The sequence below is a fragment of the Bos indicus x Bos taurus genome, chromosome 24, assembly GCF_003369695.1.
Source record: "Bos indicus x Bos taurus breed Angus x Brahman F1 hybrid chromosome 24, Bos_hybrid_MaternalHap_v2.0, whole genome shotgun sequence".
NCBI classification, from domain to species: Eukaryota; Metazoa; Chordata; class Mammalia; order Artiodactyla; family Bovidae; genus Bos; species Bos indicus x Bos taurus.
The window spans coordinates 41659072-41683603 of NC_040099.1; the positions used below are offsets into that span (position 1 = coordinate 41659072).

At 35.5% G+C, this 24532-nt stretch overlaps 1 protein-coding gene across 6 annotated transcripts in view; it reads left to right on the top strand.

Annotated features, from left to right (window-relative positions):
* Positions 1–24532, top strand: part of ANKRD12 (ankyrin repeat domain 12) — a 99169-nt gene that overhangs the window by 56843 nt on the left and 17794 nt on the right. For 5 of the 6 annotated variants that reach the window (XM_027525812.1, XM_027525814.1, XM_027525810.1 and 2 more), the window contains 4 exons: positions 2062–2208; positions 5563–5763; positions 6950–7092; positions 13923–14070. In XM_027525812.1, the coding sequence (XP_027381613.1) occupies positions 2062–2208; positions 5563–5763; positions 6950–7092; positions 13923–14070 (639 nt within the window). Of the gene's footprint in view, positions 1–2061; positions 2209–5562; positions 5764–6949; positions 7093–13922; positions 14071–17099; positions 20832–24532 lie in introns of those variants that run through there. The other variant, XM_027525815.1, reaches the window with a different exon arrangement.

The following is a 24532-nucleotide window of genomic DNA, read 5'->3' on the forward strand; positions in this document are numbered from 1 at the left end:
TAGAGTATATTCTTTTTTTAGGAGGTCATTGCAGGTATAGAGGAACATAATTGATTTTTTCTTTTTGATCTTAATCTTACTGAATTTACTTTTTAAAAATTTTTTGGCCACTCCTTCATGGCACATGGAATCCTAGTCCCCTAACAGGGATCTAGCCTCCATCCCCTGCATTGGAAGTGCAGAGTCTTAACTACCGGACTGCCAGGGAAGTCCTCAAGCATATTCTTCTTAAAACATTGTGTTACTAAAATGCAGTTAAAACCAGAAATCAAGAGTTTGCAAATGAGAAAATAAAAGAAAATTTTTTTTCCAAAATTTTAAAAGTGTTTTAAGGATAGAGATGTATTTTTTATTTTGCTTCTTCTAATTACTAAACTGTACTTTTTTTCTTAAAACAACTTCTTTCTTTAAACCGTTATAAGTATTTTAATTTAAGTGAGAAGTACATTTATTATATTTAAAAATTTGGTATGCAGATCAACAACTATTAAAACAGCAGTTGTGGTTCCTCATTAATTCTGAGAACCAAAGCATACAGAACATTATTAGGAAAAAGAATGTATTTCAGGAAAAAATAGATTTCTCCAAAAGACCTATTTTGGGGTTTATAATAAATTTAGTAAGTTAGGTGTAACACTGCTAAAATGGGCTTTATACTAATTGGATCATTAATGAAATGAAAAGTAAGAAAATAATATATTAGGACTATTAATAAAGGCTGACTTTAAAAATCTTGGAATTTTTTATTTCTGTTATGTAAAATTTTGCAAATATCAACAGAATGGACATTTTCGGAGCTATTGAGTTTTGGGTGATTTGTGGGCAGCAGTGAGTAATGCAGGCCCTTTGATTTTTCCAGGCCTTAGGATTCCAATTTGTCCTGATTAACTTAAAGTGGCACACTACAGGATTGTATGCCTCAAATAATAATACAGTAATATATAAATAGTATCAAACTTTTATTCATTTCTTGAAAGTTACTAGATCAATAAATGCTTATCTCCTGGAGTAGCCTAACTGCTGGCCACATCTACCTGAGAAAAACGACAGTATTGACTACTAAGCCTTGCCTTCTTGCACTCATTTTGCTATTTTACATTTGTTTACAATTTTTATTAATTTATTTATAGTTTTGTAGCTCTTCTCTACACTGCAAACCTGGATCAGTAAATCCCAGATATTGATACAGGATTTTCCAGGAAATAGATGCCTAGACAGTTAACCGGCAGCTCATCTCACAGGGCCACTTGAATTAATTCCCAGAAATGTCCTTAAGGAAGGAGTAACAGGCATCTATGTTTCTTTGACCTATGGAATCCAGTTCCATCTGAATTTTCTGGCTCATAATGGGGAATATTGCCTCCATTGCCAGAGATTTGCCAAATAGCTAAATCTGAGAACTGGCTTTATGGTGGATCAAATCTCTTTGAAAAATTTTTAGACATTTTTGAATCTTTGCAGGATCTCTATTAATTCCCCCAGCCCCTTCCCACACACACATAGAATCTTTAATTTTGCTCAGTTTCAGCTTTGATTAATAGTCTTCCATGTTCAACTATCCTATAACTGCAATAGAGTGATTTGGTGTTATTTTTCAGTAATTACTCTGTGTGATGTGCTTTGTCTTAAACACCTCCTTAGAAGATGTATAAATTATTAGTGGAATTAGGGAGCTAATGTGAAGGAATATTGCTATACAGGCTTAGGAATAATTGAATAAGATTAGAATGAATGAAGGAGTTTCAGAGATGTAAAACTAAGGAATGTTTGAAGTGTTATTTAATAGAATTGATCGTTAAAATACAGATCTTACTAGGACTAAATTTCCAAATGTTAATTTTCTGAAAATTATACAACTAAGATGTTTTCTCAAAAAGCATTCAGAGAGAAAATTGCTTATATAATAAAACCCTAGTGCTCTTTTGTCTGCCTGTTGCAAGTTTCTCTGTTACTCTTGTTTCTCATAAACATGTATCATCTATTTTTAAAAAGTCTCCTTATGCTTTACTTTTGAGTGCTTAAATTTGTTTCAGATTCTTACATATTTATTAATAATTCCAGAGAAAGAAGGTCCAGAAAAGAAGAAAACAAAAAAGGAAGCTGGAAATAAGAAGTCCACTCCAGTTAGCATTCTCTTTGGTTACCCACTCTCAGAGCGAAAGCAGATGGCACTTCTTATGCAGATGACAGCACGGGACAACAGTCCAGGTGACACTCACCATCATTGAGTACCTGTGTGTTTGTGGTTTTCTTCACATTGTAGCTTTGTCTTGACAGTTATTTTTAACTACTTTAAATGTCCTTTCTTGGATTTAATCAGTTTCTTATAAATTTATAATCTTAACATGTGTTTGTGTGACAGTTGTTTATTGTCTGTCTCATCTGCTAGATGAAAAGCTATACAGGAGCAGGGATCTTGGCTCTTGGCAGACATTCAGTAAATGTTTGTCAACTAAAATGAGTACAGTTGACCTTTGAACAACACAGGTTTGAACTGAGTGGGTCCAGATACACATGGATTTTTTTCAGAAGTAAATACTATACTGCTGCATAATCCATGGTTGGTTGAATTTGAAGATACAGAATTCTGGGTTTGGAGGGCCAACTCCAAACTTTGTAAGTTGCACACAGATTTTCAAATGTGAGGAGGGTGGGTACCCCTGATCCCTGAGTTGTTCAAGGGTCAACTGTAGTTTAGAATTGGATCAGTCCACATGAGAAATCTGTTGCAGAACTGTGTGTGCTTTTACCTTACTGCAGAAATTTTTACTTCAGTTTCTGTAAAGCTGCTTCTAGGTTTATAGTTTACTTTTATAGTTATACTTTACTTTTATAGTTAGCACTCTATTGTAAGCTGGTAATCTTATCACATGCTTTTCGAAGCAAGAGTATAGTTCATGTTTTATTGTTTAAGATCTGCTAAAATTTATTTTGGGCTTCCGTGTTGGCTCAACAGTAAAGAATCTGCCTGCAATGCAGGAGACACAGGTTCGATCCCTGGTCTGGGAATATCCCCTGAAGAATGGGATGGCTACCCACTCCATTTTTCTTACCTGGGAAATCCCATGGGTAGAGGAGCCTGGCATGCTGCACTTCACAGGGTTGCGTAGAGTCGGACACTACTTGATGACTGAACAACAGCAACAACAAAATTTATTTTCAAAAGAAAAAATATCTGCAGTGTATTATGTAAATTTATTTCATGTTTCATTTCACATTTCCATTTAAGATATTGTGCTTCTTGTGTGTGTGTTTGTGTGTGTGTTTATTCAAGTATCAATAGTTTGCCCTCCAGAAATGATTAAAGATGGCTTACCGGCAGGATAAAGACAAAGAAGGAACAAACAACCAACTTGCTCATTTATTAAAAGAGTTTAAAAGGTAGATAAGGTCCAGACCGCTGGGCTGGGATAGTTACTACATTGAGCAGTGAACTTAGTTATACATTCTGGTAGCTAAAAACAAGAGTTTTAAGTTGTATAAAGTTCTCATTGAGCAATGCAAGAAGAAAGTAAATCTCTTTGGAGAAATCTTTTTCTTTGGGAAAGAAAAGTTCCAAAAATTTGGAAGAAAAATTCTTTTCTTCAGGGCACCTTTGTATAACACTTGGGATAACATGACAGACCCTGTGGAAATGCATTGACAAGAACACAATTTTTCTAGTGAACTTTTCCAGTGTTGGCTCTTTGTTATTAAAAAATGGGACAACTTGGTAAAATTCTTGGAGTTTCTATAGATCATAGTTTCCATTGAAACGTAAGTGTATCTATATCTTTCGCTAACAAGAGTGTGTTAGAACTTTCTTTTTAAAGTGGGGCATGTTGGTTATTCTTCCACCTTTCCACCCACAACTTGGGGAGACTGGCCAAATCAAAGTTATTTACAATGTTAAACTTCATATGTTTCTGAACATTTGAAAAGTGTTAACTTTGACTCAGATTTAATAGCTAGATGGGAAAACTTTTGTTTCTTAAAAGTGTTATTTAATACTATGAACCTCTATCCTTAGAGTAAATTAAAGAATTAATACAGTAAGGCAAGAAGCTAAAAATCTTTCCTCATTTCCAATAACCTCTCCCTTTAAGCTGCAAGCCCTATTCATAATTTCTTCTCAGTTTTTTAGATATAAACATGTAAATGTATCTTTTATTGCTGTTTGTTTTTAAATATAAATAAGATTAATACTGTAATACTATTCTGCACTTTGTTCTTTTCATTTAAGGGTATATCGGTCCTCCTTATTAATACATGTATAGAGGGGAAAGCTTTTGAAGTATCAACCTGTTTGCCAGCTGATAGATACGGTTGTTAAGGTTCATAATCTTATCGATTATATAACTTACCTCCCACGTTTATTCTGATTGCCATTATGGGTATTACTACTGTTATTTTGTCTGTGTTATATTATTTTGGTATGGCTGAGAAAATTTTGTATGAGTTAATTTCTTGCAAGTTGTTTGAATTTAAAAATGCCTTTTTAAGTTCAATCACTAATTTCCTAAATAAATAATTTGACTATAAATATTATAATAATCATGTATTCACTCAACAAATGTTGTGTAAGTACACTGTGTAACAGGAAGTCTTCTAAGCAGTCGAGATACAGTGATGAGTTAGACAAGATTCATGTACTTCTGGAGTGTACGTTATAGAAATTCATAGATAAGAAACTGTTACTAACTCAATGTACTTTAAAAATCAAAAGGTAAACTTTAAACTTTTTTCTTACTGAGAAAAGAGGGATAATACTTTAACATTCCCATCGTGGCAGTTTGCAAGGAAGTCATTATATGATGCTGAAAAATTATTTTCTGTAGACTTTTTTTTTCCTTAGAGCTGTTATTTCTTTTAAATAGTTGTAAATTTTCAGAATTATTAACACTGTACATATGTCTTGAATCCTTAATTAATTAAGAAACTATTTTTCGTTTTGTTTTTTTCTTAGTTCTGAAATGGGGAGGAGAGGACTTTAAATGTCACGCAGTTTAACTTTCTTGTTTTTGAGAGAGAAACTGGAACAAATACCAAAAGATAGAAATCAAAGCAAAACACTTTTTTTCCCTCCTTTATCAGCTCATTTTTAAAGGCCTTTTTCTAGACTGTTCTTATTTCTTATGGATCATAAGCTTCATTTCATACTAAAATAATCTATGACTTTAATTTGTACCTAATATTGAAATACATACTGTGAGTCCAGTACTTTGAGTAAGAGGTGTAAACTCTAGCCTTCAATGTCATTTCATCTAGGTCTTGAAATAACATCATAACATGCCATGAAAAATGGGTTTTTTGCAGTTTATCCAATTATTCATTGAGCAAGTACTTTCAGGGTAGAATTGACAGAGTGAAACATTTTTTTCTTAGTTGGCACATGCAGTATTTGATAACCCTAAAGGAAAATCTACTCTGAGTCATTATCAGATTATCCAAGTCAAGTGTCAGATTGTTTGGGTGAGAAGGTACTCCCTCAGTCCAAGAAATTAGCACATTACCTGTAGAAACCTTTACATGAATGTTACAAAATATTTAGTCTAGAACTTTAAACTTTTCTCTTTCTTACAGATTCCACACCAAATCATCCATCGCAAACACCACCAGCCCAAAAGAAAACTCCCAGTTCCTCATCTCGACAAAAAGATAAAGTTAATAAAAGAAATGAACGTGGTGAAACTCCTTTACACATGGCAGCTATTCGAGGAGATGTAAAACAAGTCAAAGAACTAATAAGTTTAGGGGCAAATGTGAATGTGAAAGATTTTGCAGGTAAGACTTGTAATTAAAGACATACTCAGGAACTAAAATTTTGAGGTTGTCACCTAAACAGACTCTGATTACAATTTAATCAACATTCTTTGTTCCTCTTTCTGAAATAAAAGTGTTCTAAAAGTATACTTTAAAACTATTTTGGAGTTTGTACATGAAACCCTGATCCACGTCAGTAATCACTCAAATTCTTAAATATTAAGCTTCTGTATTATCTGGCATATTACCATATAATTTTTTATCTAATTTAGGATAAAATTTTTATCCATTTTTTTGAAAATCAGGCAAATAACCCTCCAAAAGAAAGATCCCTGATCCATTTACACTCCCATCAAGAGTATATGGAAAAAAGAAAAAAAAAAGTATATGAGAGAGCCCTGGGTAGGGGAAAGAGAGAAATTAGTAGGAATTTGGGATTACCAGTACTCTTGCCTGGAGAAGCCCACTGATGGAGGAGCCTGGTAGGCCATAGTCGATGGGGTTGCAAAGAGTCGGACACGACTGAGTGACTTCACTTTCACTTTCACTTTTGGGATTAACATATACACACTACTGTATATAAAATATTAATAGATAAGAATCTGCTGTATACAGGGAACTCTGTTTACTATCTTGTATTATTGTAAGACCCTAACAAGCTTATTTTGCCCTTTTATACTCTTCTTATTTATAATTCAGTTGATTATTATAAATTATAGCTAGTTTATATTCATTGGGTAAGCTTAAATGTTAGTTTAATACTTTTGTCAAATAATTTAGCCCCATGGGAAATAATGGGGCTTCCCTGGTGGCTCAGAGAGTAAAGCATCTGCCTGCAATGTGGGAGACCTGGTTTTGATCCCTGGGTCGGGAAGCTCCCCTGGAGAAGGAAATGGCAACCCACTCCAGTATTCTTGCCTGGAGAACCCCATGGAAGGAGGAGCCTGATAGGCCACAGTCTACGAGGTCGCAAAGAGTTGGACACGACTGAATGACTTCACTTTCATGGGAAATAATATTATTGTGGATGAACCTTCTGTAAAATTAGTGGTTTTCTTAGGTACTTATTTTCAGTAGCTTGTTCATCATTCCTTTTTCCTTGTATTGTGTACATTTAGAATTACTGTATCACACATGGGTATATTAAAAGCGTATGTGTTGAATTAGTAGAAGTGTACCATATGTTCAATTAATATTGTAACTTTAGGTTGGACACCACTGCATGAAGCTTGCAACGTGGGATATTATGATGTTGCTAAGATACTGATAGCAGCTGGAGCAGATGTTAACACACAAGGATTAGATGATGACACTCCACTCCATGATTCCGCTAGTAGTGGGCACAGAGATGTGAGTATGACAGGAGGAGCAGTAATACACATCTTCAAAAGATACATTTAACCCAGAGTAATTTAACTCACTTCTTAGTTGTACAGTCTGGTGTCATATTTCATTCATTGCCTGACCAGCTCATTTGTGTTTTATTTTCCCATTTTCTACCTTCTAATTGCTAATTCCTATTATGAGTTTAGCATTATCTTTTCATAAAATCTATTTAATTTGATAATTAAGCAACTTGGCAAAATTTTTATTTGAAGGGCCATTCTACTGTCGGATAATTAGATATAGAGATTAAAGCATATTTTACTTATAAAAATTTTACACTGTCATACCTTTTTTAAGACATTAATATTTAATGATTCCTTTGTATATAACAACTGTTCTTGAATTTTAGCTGACATTATTTATTTAAAGATACTCAGATGCTTATGTATATAATAAGACGATTTAATCAAACTCGATTATATATGCTTGAAAATTTAATGGCATCTTTAAATACCATGTTTGATTTGTTTTGATGCAATATTATGACCCATGCTGGGTTTTAAATTCCATTTGCATTTTCAGTCTCTGGCAAAGTCTCTACCCCATCTTTGTTGTAATGAAGCTTCTGTTTTAAGCATGTTTAATGCTTAGTTCCTGGAGAAGGCAATGGCACCCCACTCCAGTACTCTTGCCTGGAAAATCCCATGGACAGAGGAGCCTGATAGGCTGCAGTCCATGGGGTTGCAAAGAGTCAGACACGACTGAGCGACTTCACTTTCACTTTTCACTTTCATGCATTGGAGAAAGAAATGGCAACCCACTCCAGTGTTCTTGCCTGGAGAATCCCAGGGACGGGGGAGCCTGGTGGACTGCCGTCTGTGGGGTTGCACAGAGTCGGACACAATTGAAGTGACTTAGCAGCAGCAGCAGCAGTGCTTAGTTCCATTACTGTAACCTGCTTATAGCTGAAGCAGATCAACCTAGGCCACTGTTAGCTGTGTCTAAAGCAAAGGATTCTGTTCATCAAAGAAGTAGTTTCTGTTTTTCACTTAATTTTGACTTTTATTGACATACTTGTGCATAGTTTAGAAAGTTGAAAAGTATTACTTAGCTCAGAAAAATACCTAAATTCTCCCTTGTGTCCCTCCACCCTTCCCAGTACCATTAGCCAAAAGCAGCTGTTGTGTTTCTTCTCTTCATTTCTAACAAGGTGTAAGCTATTTTGCCTTATTAAATTTTAGTCTCTAGTTACTGACTCCTGCAAAGGATTTTAATATATATTGCTGCTCTGAGACTCACAGAGTGTACTCTAATTTTATTTTGCCTTGGATTTTATTTATTACCTTGGTTACTACTCAGCCTTGTTCTAATTTTTCTTATTTAGTTCTCTGTGTAAATATATATTTTGTATTTCCTTACTCTCTCTTTCATAACTCTAAAATGCCCTGAATAAGGTCAGACACATCCATCAGTTCATTGTTTTTGAGAGTATCTTTGTATACAAAATATCTTGTATCCTGCTTCAGGTGAGACTAGCTGCCCTAGATCTGTGGCACAGATGCTGTCCAAGGATTTCTCTTTGCCGTGAATTTCATGTGGGATTCTCAGTCTCTGTGAGATTTCCAGTCTCTGGCTGGAGTGGTTGTGAATTTGTGAACTACATTGCATTAACTTCTCACAGCAATATTTGTGTGTTTTCACTTGGAGATAAGTGTTGTAAATGATTCATATGTATTAATCACTTTAATCATCACAGTAAATGAACATCCTTTGGTGTCTGTTGTGGAAACTGTATGACCCACTACATTCTAGTACCTAGTACCCTTAGCTTCTCCCGGAGTTTGGCGAAACAAAGACACATGAGGTCACATTGGTCTGAGACACTCCTAAGTTTATTAAACTGATAAGAGTCCAAGTTAAGGGACTAAACAAGATAAATACCAATGTCTTCTTAAGAGAAAGTGAGGTAATGATATATTAAGCTGGAAGAGCTGTTCAATACACTGTCTCTGCTCTCTGGTGAATAACACAGGACATGTTTTCTAACACCCTAGCTCGAATTTTGGTGTCATCTCATACCTTTCTGCTAGAAAAATCCCCCTTAGTTTTTTCATTAGCAGCAAACATTCTCAGCCTTATTTTCTTTTTTGACACAATAAAAATGTCAGGGTCATGCTGCCTGCCTTTTAAAAGCCGCTTTAGTTGAGAAAAAAATGAAATTTGTGAAGATAGATACAAATTCAGTTCTGGTCTGGCCAGTTTGCCATATGTGTGGTCTCAAGTTACTTTTTTCCTTTCAACTTCCTTTTTCTCATCCATAATAAATAATACCTATTTAAAGGGGATATTTTGAAGGAAAAAAAGACACTGAGCATATAAACCTACCTTGAAATCTAAAATGTTACGGAAATTTCAGAGGTCAGAGATTAAAAGGCTACTATTGCTATTTTTCAAATATACTCAAATATTTTAGAAACTAAAATTCAGAAATTAAAAGTGCCATTTTCTCACTTAAATCTTTCTAAAAGACTTTTTCATAATTCTCAAGTTCAAATTTTGAAGAAAAATAATAATGTTATTTTTCCTAAACTGATCCTTACCGTTGTTCCAGTCTCATACATACCTATGGGATAAGCCCTTAACTATATTATTTTTCACTCGTGTGCTTTTCTGTTTTCTGTATTGAATATTGAGTCTCATACATACATAATTTGTATTCTGGGTGTGCTGTGTTAAATACTGTATTCACTTCCCTTTTTTAAAAAAAGGATTATTGATAGTTTTTCAAACATGAATAGTTTTTCTTCAAATGTTGCATAAAAAGATCTCTTGATTGCTAAATGTAATGTTAAAGAATTATGCCTTATGAGTAAGACATGTTTCTATGAATACAAGTTTCTAAATATGCACATTGCTACAAAATATTTCCAGAAGCTGACCTTTGAGCTGATGTACTTACAAGGATTCAAACACTATTTCCAGTCTCTTTCCAGAGGGAGACTGGCATGCTGTTTTCAAGAGACCTTTGCTTTTCCTCCTACCAACATGCCTAGGATAGTAGGAGTCATAATTCAGAGCTGTTGAGGGCTATTTTCTCCTTATTCTTTACTTGTCCCCAAAGAGGAGGAGGGAAATGAGAGCCACCAAAAGCTCATTTGTGTTTATCTGTATCATATGATTCTCCAGCAAAGAATTAGATTTCTTCCAATGATACTCATGATGACTACAACCATCCATAAGACATTTCTAAGGTGAAAAAAATAGAAAGATAGCAGTTCTGTCCTAAATTATTTAGATTAAGAGAAGATTACTTTTCTTAACATAGCTTCAGTTCAGTCGCTCAGTCGTGTCCGACTCTTTGCCACCCCATGAATCGCAGCACACCAGGCTTCCCTGTCTATCACCAACTCCCCGGGTTCACTCAGACTCACATCCATCGAGTGACTCTTAAAAAAGCTCTTAGAAGTTAATAAAATGATAACAGGACGAAAAATACAGTATTGAAGGTTAAAGATAAAGTTGAGAAAACCTCCCAGAAACCAGGAAACAGACGGAGGAGGGGAAATGAGAAGAAAGATTAATTCAGGAGATCCAGTATCTTAAAGAGTTCTTAGAAGACAGAACAGTGAAAACACAGGACTTTATCAGATATAAAAGCAGGAATTTTCTCAGAACTGAAAGAGCAGGTGTCTTCAGATTGAAAGGGTAATTGAATGCTCAGCATGAATGTTAAAAAGATCGAGATCAAAATTCATTATCCTGGGATTTCAGAACCATAGGGGCAAAGGACGTCTTCCAGCTTACAGAGAGAAAAAGCAAGTTCCATGTAAAGGTAAAAAATCAGAATGGCATCAGACTTTTCAATAACAGCACTAGAAGCTAAAAGATAATGCTCATGCCTTTGAAATTGGAGGGAAAACTATTCTATGTCCAAAGTAAGTATTACTCAAGTGAGGATAGAGTAAAGGTATTTTCTGACATGTACCAAAAAACTCTCAGATTATTTAACCATTTCTCAAGAATCTCCTGGAGGTAGTGTTTCAACAAAACGAGGGCATAAACCAACAAAGAAGATATGATCTAAAGAATTCAACACAAAACTGAGGAAAGGGTGTTTCTAGGATGATAGGATGAAGGAAGATGACAGATGAGAAGCAAATCTAGACAGCAGCCAGTCCATTTTAAAGTAAGTGAGAAGGCTTGGAGAAGGACTTGAACAGAAACAGTGGTTGTGTGTGGAACTGAAGGGGTCTGTGCTTGTAGCAGAATGGGGGATGAGTTAAAGATAAGTATGTAGAACACTGAGCAAATGAAAAATGAAGATAGTTAACTCTGGGATCAGATGACTTGTGTAAGAATGAAAATTTAGTCATTGTATGCTACTTGGTTCAATATTTATATTAATCATAATACACACAAAATAATATGACTATTTTGGAAAGTTAGGAGGAGGGGGAATGATTATGTATAGGAGTACAGGGGTGCAGTTGGTAAACGAGAGCTGAGTCCCTGTCTTCCATTGTAAGACAGTAGACAACACCTAAAACTGAAAAATACGGAAGCAGCATGCTAGGTATGATATTTGAGCATTGAAGATAAATATCAGGGACAATTGTTTTTCACTAGCACCCTTGAATAGCTATTTGATCTTATTAAAAAATGCAACTTGATGAAAATTAATAAATAGGAAAATTGAACATTAACAGTTGATCATGAAAAAAAAAAAAAAATAGTTGATCATGGAGAAGGGAGTGGCAACCCACTCCAATGTTCTTGCCTGGAGAATCCCAGGGACGGGGGAGCCTGGTGGGCTGCCGTCTCTGAGGTCGCACAGAGTTGAACACGACTGAAGCGACGTAGCAGCAGCAGCAATTGATCATGAGTTATTTGTTTTCTTTTTGTGTTCTTACATTTCAAATGTTCTGTTTTGATGCTTTATTCTTCCATAGCCTAGAAACAATTTTTCATTTTTATTTCACTGTGAATCATTGTTACTCTTAAATACTTTCATTTGTTAGAAATTCCTGATTTGTAGCATCTTGTTTAATGTTTTTTGAAAAAGATGTGCTATACCAGAAAACATCATAGTTGTGTATTGAGAATACAAAAACGACAAAGATTTCACATAAAGTTTATGGTCTAGGACAAGGGCAGAAATGTGTTAATAAATTATAGTACAGATTTACCTATGACAGCACACACTCATGTCACTGGAAATAAAAGCTCAAAGCAAAAGAGATGTCATGGAAGCAGAATTAATAATACTTCCCACCTGTCTGACGAGGAATATGAGTGAAACGGACTTCGCTGGTGGCACTAGTGGTAAAGAATCCTCCTGCCAATGCAGGAGATGCAGGTTCGATCCCTTGGTCAGAAAGATCCCCTGGAGAAGGGACTAGCAACCCACTCCAGTATTCTTGCCTGAATAATCCTATGGACAGAGGAACCTGGTAGGCTACAGTCTATGAGATCACAAAAGTGAAGGACACAAATTAGTAACTAAACAGCAACAATGAATGAAAAACAAGAATCAGTGATGGCTCCCATCGTTCTGGCTTCAGTGACTGGGTATATTTTGGTGCTAGTCACTAAGAATAGAAAAGATAAAGGATAAGGGTGCAAGTTTAATGAACTCTGGGACCAATTGGGTTCAACGTTTGTATTAAAATATAATATATCGAAATTTGGTTCTGAAGCTGAGGAAGAGGGCTAAGAAAGAATGAGCATGAGAATGAAAATGGATGGATGGATTGCATAATTGTCATCTCATTCAGAGTGGGTGGTGAGCCCTCCAGGGAGATGATGTAGAACAGAGTATGAATCAAGGACAGAGCCCTGGGGAAATCACCTGTGGCTTAGATATTCACAGATATTAGAAGACTCATTTCACTGGACTGATGGCAACATAATTGTAGGTGGAAGGCTGAAGGGCCAGTAAGAAAGAAGTAGTCTAAGGCTGCAAGGGTAAACACTGTCCAGGAGCTTGACTGTTAAGAAAAGAAGAGAGGTTTAGGTGGAGGAGAAGAGTATAGGCTTAAACAGTTTCTTTTTTTTTAAGTCTGTTTCTTTATTCCCATTATTGTTTTAAGGCAAAAGAGAAATGAACTAGAAAGATTGGTTTCTAGAAATAAGTCAATCAAAAAAGGTTTTAATATAGAAAAGAAGTGGAATAGGAAGAAAGAAAGAAACCAAAAAAATGAAATGACTAGCCAGGCACATCTTGGTTTGTGGAGCCCAAAACTTACGTAATTTGTGGGGACAGGTTCTTTAAGAAATGAATAAAAAGATACAGGGCCATGTAAGGGGATCATGAAAGTCAGAGACGTTGCATTTTAAGCTTCATTAATTTTAAGTAATCTCATATCAGTTAGTGATAGTTTACATCCCAGGGAGATGGAGAAAAGAAGATTATTAAAGAGCCTTGGTGTAGGGCTGGTTGCCTTAAACAGGGGAAGTACTTCTTTTGAGATTTCCTGTAGCCTGTACATTGCAAGAGGCCAGGGAGCTTGTTACTCTTGTTCATTGATTTATCTGGAGAACTTGATGTAGTCCTTGTTAAAGGTACTTAGTAAATATTTGTCAAATGTTTGATGAAACAGATCTCAGAAAAATCATGAGATTCGGTACTAAGATAGCCCAACCTCAATTTTAAGGAGCAACTGTCTTGGTAGTAGATGCAGTCAGAAGGGGATGGCAGTGAAAATGGAACTTGAGAGTAATTATGATTTAGAATAGATAGTGGGGAAGGAGGCGGAATAGATGGAGCAGGAGGAGACTGTGTGTATAATCGGGAGAATGGTTGAAATAATGCAGTCAACAAAAGGACTGAGTCTTCCTACTGTTCAATGTTGCAGATTGTGAAACTGCTGCTTCGTCATGGTGGAAACCCTTTTCAAGCTAATAAACATGGGGAGCGTCCAGTAGATGTGGCAGAAACAGAGGAGCTGGAGTTGTTGCTGAAAAGAGAGGTGCCTTTGTCTGATGATGATGAGAGTTACACAGGTTTGTTCCACATGGTCTCTGTTCACCTGTTTACATGATATTTTAGTAGAATGTTGTACTTCTGCTTTGTAACACCTAGCACTCTAGCTGTTCAGAATGGTGAGTTCGGTAACCTCAGTTGAGGTCCTGTCTCCACGTCCTCCGTGTAAATGGGGTCCTGATGCTCTTGTCCTATTTCTGTGATTTCTTTTCCCCACAAATTGCTGATGTCAGAATCAAGCCTGTTGCAGACTCTCTCCCCATTAATAGTTACCAGCACTACTACACACTGCCACTGTTAGCTGTACCACGTCTGAATTCTTTTAATCCTTTTATTAATTAGAGCACTACTCACCAGACCCTTCCTGGCATTGATGAGTCACCTTTGCATTTTTATTTTTGTGTTTAGGTGGTTGAATTCTGGTCATTGTTGTAAAATTGCGACACAATTTTACAATCACAGTTTTTAAAAAGGGAAGATCCAAGAAGAGTATTTCAGAAAACTTTTGGCATACTCAAGAGTTTTTTTAAAAACCGATAAGTAAAAAACATACCTGCTCCAGGACTGGTTTCTGTCGTGGAGGGGGGAAATAGTTATAAAAGATATTAGATCATTTAGCAAGGAATATGGACAGTAGATTAGTGTTGTTTCAGTGTAAATTCACGAAGTTGGCAACTATGCTATAACAAATAATATCTTTATGTCTTGCAAAATACCCTCAAGTATATAGGGTAAAGAGCCATTATATATGTAATTTACCCTCATATAGTTAAGGAAGAAAATGTATTTATACACATATGTTATATATAGAAAGAAAGTATAATGCAAGAAGAGTAAAGTGTTAACAATAAGAAAACCTAGGTAAAGGATTTATAGTGTTTATTATTTTTTATTTTCTAACTTTTTGGGAGTTGAAATTATTTCCAAATTAAAACTAAAATACAAATTTAGATCTGTTGAAAAGATCTAAAGCTGACAAAGACAGTAGCAGTAGTCATTCCTGGTACCCAGATTATAATTGGGAAATATTTTCTCCTAAAAGAAAGCCAAACTTTGTTGGAAAACAATGGATGATGCTAAACTAAGTCTAGGGCAGGAAATATAGAACATCTACTTATTTCAGATTTTAGGTTTTGTCAGAAGGCCTTAGACAGCTTGGAACTGTTCCCCTCTAGCCAAAAATTGGAAAGTTTGAGCTTCAATAAGGGTGTTAATTGCAAAGATTTGAAACCCATCAAACATGTTTAAATTCATGAATTTTTCATGGTGAATTTTTAAATTAATTCATGGTCACCAAAGAACCAGTTTGTTATCTTTAAAAATCGGCAAAAAAGGGGGAAAAGTCAATCATTTATTTTGCTTCCATATTCCTGTATGAACTCTTACCACTGGGTAACCTCATTATGATGAGAAGAAATGTTTTCTTATAAGATTAATACAGCTAAAAGAATGACAAGAGAGACTGACCACTTTGCAGCCCCCTGTTAGTTGATGTCTGGGAGCATTGAGGATCAGTAGTTGCCAACATTAAGTTAGAAAGAGGATGAAACCCTTGCCTGCCCTCCTGCTGAAGGGACACTCTGCTCCCCTCCTCAGTCCTCTAGGTCGGATCCTGCTGCCATTGGCAGGAGGGGCCCAGACAGAGGAGTGTGCTGAGCTGCACCCAGCGTCTTCTCCCAGCTGGATTGTACGAAAAGAGGGAGGACCTGTAGAAAAAAAATAAAAATGACTTAAAACACCATATCAGACTTTAAAAAATGGACAAGACTAAAATTTTAAGTGTGTACTTAATAGGTACTTCTCCAGGGGAATTTTGTATAAAACTCAGTTAAGGTGAATAGCACATAAAAGGTTCAGGATATTGGGTTTTTTAAATACTAAGAAATTCTCAAGAATTGTTATGTTAGGGGAAACGCCTGATATGTTTTCAGTAGTTCTGAAAGGAGCCGGCAATAGTGATTGCTCTCGTATTCCACTAAGGAAAGGATCAAGGCTTCTGCTTGACTGTCACCCATCCAAAAGGCGGGCTGATTATAAGGAGAAGAGACATGGGGGAGGGAGGAATAGAGAGAGACAAACATGTTTTTTAAAGGGTTGACAGCAGTGTTTAGTAGTGGGAATTGTAATGATGGGAGCTAAAACTATAGGAGGAATTATAAAGGTGGCAACATTCCTTTTTGTGTATATTTTCTCTCCTTCACCCTCCAATAAATGTAGACTGAAGTGTTTGGTACAGACATTAACATTAACAAATATTTGTTTAATTGGAGGAAGGGGTAATTGGGCCTTAGGGATTATGCCAGAAGTTTCCATTACCCACAAATCCAGAGTCACTGAACCTGTAGACTGAGTTTGTCCGTTAAGGAGACTGGGTGAGTCTGGGAACACCTGGTCCGGCAACAGCAAGGTCTCCTCTGGTGCTTCAGCACGGAGGGGCCATCTGTGAGCTCAGAGGACATAGCTGGTGAAGGAAATGGAGATACTATCATGATTATCTCCTAACCCCTGTCACTTCTTTAATTTCAAAGTATTTGTAAATCCATCTGCCAGGTGCAAACTGAAAGTCAGTTGAACATCTTTGTGCTGTATGAAATAAGGATTATAATAACTGAATTACGTAGCTTCCATAGGAAAGTAAGAAAATAAGATTTGAAGAAGAGAAACATTTTATGTGATATGTAAATTCTCCCATTTATTATGCTTATGGACTTTGTAATCCTGGTCTCTTCAGAAAACAATAGCAGTGAAAAGCAGCTTTGGTTAAAAATCTTTCTGTGAGAAAGAAGTGCTGCAATAAATTTTTCCCATGGAAGAAGTTAGGTATTTTATTTGAACTTACATGTTTCATTAGAGTAAAGCACATCTTTTAGAACCGTTTTTGATTTTCACTGATACTGTTTCATGTGTTCATCAGCTATGTATTGATTTTTCAGCATACTTATTTTCCACATGGTGAATGTGCCTGAATTATTGCTTGATCAAAATCCCTCAAGGAATGATTTAAAAATCATCAGTAAAAATTATCCGTAAGTATCATACAAAGATTTTGAAGTTGCTGAAAAAGACTGATGAAAATACCCAAATTTATTGTTTAATTTACATGAGGTCCTTGTCAGACTAAACACCATCTAATCTAAATTTAGAATGTATTAATATTTAATCGAGTATTAATTTGACTGCCCATAGACTTTTGTACATGTAAAGCCTGACAGCATTGTTACCCATTTTGTATGTTACGTCATCCATGTGACAGATACACTTTAAGTGTTGCAAAGTTAGAGAGTATAACTGGCTGTGGATTTCAGAACTTAAATTTGGAGTAGATAAAAAGGCATTTTGTAGGAAGCATTTTAGAGTTCGGCTTATGCCATTAGGTGTTGTGCTTTGTGACAGTGCTGCTCAGAGGCACTGTTCTGCAGAGTGTCAGGTCCCCAGGGCACAGAGCTTGTGCCAGAACATAACGCCAGTGCACGGCTTCTTTCATCAGAGAGGAGGATGCTCTGACAAGAGGTGTCTGTCCGATGAGCTCAAGAGTGTGCTTGTGACATCGCTGATTTCCTCTGATATAAGCCTGTTACTTCATCATTTCATCACAGATTAGTAATAAACAATGTGCAGGGTGGCCCAAGTTCGTGAACCTCCTTGAGTAGTCATTTTATGTCATGCACATCAGATATTTATGATATTGCTGGAGGAATTCATGTCCTGGTCAGTACAACTGATTTGCATACAAGTCGACGACACTTATATCTGCATAATTCTGTGGTTTTTTTTTTTCCCCTAACCTCTGCCCTTTTTCCACAGTCTTATTCCATATTACCATCCTGACAGAAATTCTATCTGATAATAGGATTTGCTACAGATATTTGCTTCTTGCTAACCTGCTGAAAGCTGAGTCATATTCAGAGAACCAGACCACGCTCCTGAACCAGAATTACGGTAACGGAGAAGTGGGTGACTCTGTGTCTCACTGCGCCCCTCCTCATGCTTTCTGACACTCATTAATTGCCAAAGATTCTGCTGCAGGTTTGCAGACCCTGTTTTATTATGTAAACAAAGTGCCCAGCGGGTAAAGTTGAAAATGCCAGGCATTGTTAAAAATAATTGTTCACCCTTTCCTTACATTGCTTTGACTGCCAGTAATCCGGCCATATTTATTAAGCCACTGCTATAAGCTTTGCTCACTTGAATGCTTCAGATTAAGCAAGGAAATACTCCATCATAAGTAGGCAGTCTGTGTTTAGAGTCTACCATGAGACAGATTAAGAAACTTCCAAAAAGACAGTGATACGTTGTTTCCCTCTGGTGTTTGCTGAGTGCATTTCTGTGTTATAAAATACACAAAATGACCAGTAATTCAAAGCTTTATTTTCTTAATGTTAAAAGATTGTAACTATTCTAAGTATATTGTCACATTTGTTAAACTCATATCCTCAGTTTTATATTTCAGGAACTATGAAAATATGACCATTCATGCAGATACGGAACTATAACAGTTAATAAATCAAGAGATACAAAAAACAATCACATAAGTCAAAATAGACCAGAAATTTTTATTAAATGGATTATGTGATGTTAACAGTTTAATTGTAAGTAGGAAGAAGACACACCTGAGGAAGTTTTAAAACAAGCTTCTTTTAACCTTGGAAGCATAAAGACTACAGGTAGAGGTCACATAGAGTAAGCACTGTACTTGGTGTTCAGCAACTTTTATTCTTCACCCACCACTGTGGTATAGGTGCTTACAAGAAATGAAAAGGCATGTGATGTGCAGAGGGCTGAGCATACAGCATAATAGGCAATAGATATTCTTTAGTGATCAGTTAAAAGAAATTCCGTCACCATGTTTTGCATACTCTGCTTTTTCTCCTCTGTTTTGTGATATATATGGTACACTTTATACACAGAGTTCTGGTTTTAATTCTTCACACGTTTCTCTAAATATCACCAACTACTTCTACCTGAATCTTAAACAACCAAAACCTCTATAGTTCTCTTATTTGAAAGCCAATACTTTAAAATCAATACAGGTTTTATCATGTGTTTTATGTAGATTCATTATATCAACCTAACTCTAAAGCTTAAGAGTTTTAATTTCAAGATTGAGTGTCTTTTTAAAATTTTATTTGTCAAATTTTGTTAAGTGGAGAAAAAGGGAAAGAAATTATTATACCTAAATTACCATTTATTATAAGCATTTGCTCTTTAGTAGTGTCTATAAAAATTGCATAGTTCTATATTTTTTACTTACTCATATATCAAAAAAGTAAATGGGAAATTGTGACTACAGCTGGTATGTTGTTTGGATGTCTGCAAATGAATATGTCTTTAAATTTTTATGTTACATAAAATAATAATCTCAATATCTCTCTTTGAAGTTTATCTAAATATAATCAAGAAATTTTAAGTGTATTTGCCCGACATATATAAAATGGCTTATTGCAAATTCAGAATGAATCGATTTTTTGTTAAAAATATATTAGCTTGATGGTTTGTCTTATAAACTGCATTTCTACCAGTGCCTAGCAACTTAAAGTGAGTCTGTCACATTATTTTAGTCCTTGAGATATTGCTGAATATTTAAGACTAAAACTCTCTGAAGGGTACATTTGGGCAGAACTCTTAAAAAAGACCTTTGACTTAAAATATTGTATGTATACGAATAAATGAGTTTAGCCTTAGCTATATCATCCTGTTTTACCTACTCATGGTTTAAAGGACCTCCATGTAATATATATATAAATATATATATGCATATATATATATACACACACGTATTGATGGAATAGCCGAGACTGGGTGATTTTTGTCAGTTTCCTTTAGTGACATCAAATTTTTTGTAGTGATACCAGTCATATTTTCAGAGGGGGACAATCTTGATTAATTTATACTTTATAGACTTCATTTTTTTGTGACTGATACGTTGGTAGAAAGGCCATGTATAACTAAGGGAGTGTACAGAGTGGTGTGGTACTTGGTTTTACTTTTTATGTCAATTTCGCTTTTAGACATAGTGTTTTCACCTATTGATTATACTCTCTTCTCTCCCCAGCTCACCCCTAAATTCTTTGCTGTAACTCCTTTACCTGTACCTGTTACTGTAGAAATACAGTGAAAATATATTCCCATATAGCATACTTACTTCCAAATAAATGTACTAAACATGACTACTTTTTTCCTATACAGTAAAATTAAAATAACTAACCTTTACTTAGGAAAATTGAGGTTTATTTTATTTTATTTTAAATTGAGTTTTAGAAATGGAGATTTAGAAGAAGCTGTATAAAATTACCCAATATTTTATTTTCCTGTCTCTAGACTGCATTTTACAATCAATTTAGGGATATGGAAGCTATAAAGATATGTTTCCTAAAATGCGGTGTTTTTTTTCTAATGTTACTTCCTTGACTAGAATGTAAGTTATATTTATGTAATCAGGTTCAGTATACTGGTTGTGGTTAGGAGAGTATTGCGGAGCAAAGCAACAACTCAAATATCCCTCCCAGTGGAGCCCCGGGGGCTCTGAAGTTCAGAGCCAGCCTGTTGCAGGCGCATTCTAAGCAACAGACTGCGGTTCGAGGGACCAAGGAGCACACATGCAGGGGATGCCTGCTGTAGAGGTCCTCCATTAAACTGCTAAAAGAACCAGTTTTTCCGTTTATCAGTATGAAAAGAAATCCAGAGAGTTGAGGAAAATCAACTGAAAGACAAACAAGAAGGGCCAAAATGAACAAGCACAGCAGTTGATCTGGAGAATGAAAATTACGTAGGAAGCAGAAGGGTAAGTTCTCAGTGCGCTTGGAGACGCTGGGATGATGGTGGGGGCTGTCGATCCAATAACCCTAACAGAAGGCCACCTTGAAAAAGTTGGCCAGGAAAGTCCTTGAAATTCAAAATGTTTTTCATTACTGAAAGTAAGCATTCCATATAGAGTTAAAGAATAAACTGGACATCGCTGAAGATCTAATTTGAGATCTAAGAGAAGGGCAACACATAAAACATTGAAAAATGCATTGGGAATATGAGAAAAATGGTTTAAAAAAAACCGTACCCAGCATATCCAATATTATTTTTACAAAGAATAATAATTGTTGGGAAGAAAATAATTTTTTTAGTTGAAGAAGATGTCTCTTAACTGAAGAAAGATATTTATAGATCAAAAGGGAATGTACAAAGCAAAAACAAGCATGGAAAGGGAAAACCCCACATCAAGTTACATCACGACTTCAAGGATAAAGATTGTTTAAAATTTTACAAACTTCCAGAATCAGAGGCACAGAATCAGAGTCAGAGTGACTGATTTCTTGTTCTTAAAAGCTGTTGTGAGAAGATGGGTGCAGCTTCAGGCTCAACGTTGTATGAAAACTGTTTTGAACCTAGAATTTCATTTGCAACTAAAGTGCAAGGTTAAAAAAGTCTAAGAGGAAAATACAGACATTCAGATTTTGATGAAAAATTCCCAAGTGACAGCAACGAGCAATTGTCATACTTTAGAACAAGGTGTCAGAGATATTTGTGAAGAATTTATCAAGAAAGGAGTAGATTATAGTACACAGTGTGTGAATTAGATTTTGAGAATTCACTGTGTCATGTAAATATCCTCTTCCATTCTTTTGTTCTTGTAATTTTTTGTTGTTGAAAAAATCATTTGCCTGGTAATTTTTCTCAAAATCTGGATTTTGCTTACTGCATCTCCATGATTTCAATTTCAGGAAAACTATTTTCCAAATAAGGCCTTGAGATGTACAAGAGCAACTTTCAAATGTATTGCATTTTTAATCAATTAAGTTTTGTTATTTAGTACTTTTTCACAGGTAACAAAATGCTTTAATGAAAAATTTAATGCTTTAGTGATTGCTTATTTCTCACTTGTCTCCCTAATTTCCCAAAGAAGATTCTTGAGATGATAAACATAGTATTTTTTTAAGGAGCTTTTTTATCAGAAATAATTCAGTAAACTGTTTTAAATACAAATTCAAATCTAGTAACTAAATAGATAGTAAAAACAAAAAAGTTGGAAACAAATTGAAAACGGTGTCGTATCACAATGACCATGGCCATTTTCAGTACAGGGGCTTGAGGATTTGGATTCTTAGGTGAATTTCTCGCTATCCTAAGAGAGGTGGAGCAAACATGTTTGTTTTTACTACTGCGCCAGAATTCCAAAACCAGCTTTATCCATAGTCCTGGGTAAAGTAAATCAAAAAGGTTTAGGACTCCTTAGGGAAGAAAAGGGATTTGAACCTGGTCTGCCAGCAGAATGGCATCACAGAGAAGTAGAGTCATCGCTGGGGTCCCAGACTGGCCAGCTTTAGGAGAGCCATACAGGGTTCTGATTGGCAATACTGAGAGCCCGCATGCAGAGAATCGAGCCTGGTGGACGGGTACAACTCAGTGACCAGAGCCAGGCTGCCATCCTCCTCCCGGGGTAACTCCACACTGTCGTCATGGTATATCGTGATTACATATTAACTCCGTGTAACATGCAGCCCTGAAAAACAGTAATAAAGAAAATGCAACTTTAAAAGAAAATGTCTGCAACTATTGAATGAAAAAAAGCTGTATATGAAATGGGGCATGTTGTGTTTGAGCTGCCTTTTGTTACGTTAGTTGTTTTCACACCCTGAAGTCTGCCTGAAGTTCCTAATATCCTTCCCACCCCATTCGGTGCTGTTGCTGTGAGAAGCCTGCTCCCCTTTCCCAGGTACTGACTGGAGAAGGGTACCTGCACCCTTTAAACTGGGTGCCAACAGCCATCTGAGCCATCATCAGGCTGAGTCACTGTTACTCTGCAGAGCTGTGTTCTTTTCATCACATCACACCTCCTGCTGAGCACTTTGTGCCTAGAGAAGCATACTAAATGTTTACTTAAGATTGATTCTAGTGTTGACTTGAGGTGTTAAGAAATATACAAGGGAAAAAATCATTCCCAGTTTCCAGTTAAACTTACCTAATGGGAAAAAATATAAATAGAATAGTTGTATACAAACCATAAAACATCAACTCCTTAAAAACTGCAAGGGGAGAAAAGTCCTCAAGAACAAATTGTAAATAAGGTGCCAACAAGGAAAATAACACCTGTCATATAAGTACATATTCTTGTATTTATTTAATTGAGGAGCAGAACAAATACTACTTCCAAAACAGTTGTTCCCTTTTTTGCATCATAAAGTTCTACAGTTTGATGCTTTGTGTTGCAGTGTTAAGAACTGGGAATGGAGTTACGCTTACAAGCAATTGTCATTCCAGAAATGTTCTTTTTTTTTTTAATTCCACGTGTCTGGCACTTAATAGTATTAGAATATTACCACATCTTCTCCACATCTCTCCAGAGCTCTTGTCCAGTGCTCAGAACCTTACAGACACTCTAAAATGCGTCTGCAATTTGAATTTCCAGGTAAAGAATATTTGAGAGCTAGATCACTTTTAGGGGAAACTTGATGTATTCAAATAAATTGATTACCTTTATATTGTTATATATTTAGCCAAAAAAGTGAAGTTTGATGTTATCCTCTTTTGGTTAGAGTCTTCAGTTTTCTTTTAATTTTACAGGCCTGGGTTTTCTTTTCAGTTACAGGCTCCATGCATACAACATACATTTCAGCTAAGAAAAGATGCCCAACTAGGAAGGAAAAAAATCTATAAAAGAACTAAAGAATAAAGTAGCTTTTTTCAAATTATATATCAGTCTGTTACAATCTTGATTTTGTAATTGGGGGATATATTTCTTTTTTTCTTTCTTTTTTTTTTTTTTTTTTACAGGTGGTAAAGCTGACAATCATGTTTCTTGTATAGTTACAACCGTTCACCTTTATTCAAGTTCTGTCCTTTTGGGAATCATTTGATCATTTATGCTTTTAGTAGTAAAAAAAATTCTGAAGCATATAAAATAAACTAATTTTTATTAAACTTTTTAAGTTAGTGATTATTAATCTTTTCTGCATCAAAGAATTTTACTTAAATATCTCTCTCCAGGAAATATGAAAATGTACATATATATAAAATTTTATAGGGGACTTCCCTGGTGGTTCAGTGATTAAGTCTCTATCCTTCCATCTCAGAGCACCAGTTTGATCCCTGGTTGGGGAACTAAAATCCCACATGCCACATAGCATGGCCACAAAAGGATTTTTTTTTAAAATTTTTTACATTAGTAGCCAATGTTTACCTGAATCCAGTCCTTTTGGAGTTTTAATTATATTGTTCATACATTTTAATATTAGTTTATATATATATATAGTATATCCAGTGTATTGTGTGCTTTACAGGTGTCATGAGGTATCATACTGAAGCAGAGTCTCTGAAGCTTTTCCACAAAACTGTAGCAAAGCTCTTACATATTTTTCCATTGTATTATTTACATATAAATATGAAAAATTTTCAGAATTGAAGTATTTGCTGTATATGCTATGTTTTTCTCTCAGTATTATTTTCCTGACAGTTATCTCTTGACTAACAGGAGATTTTCTTTTTCATATTCTA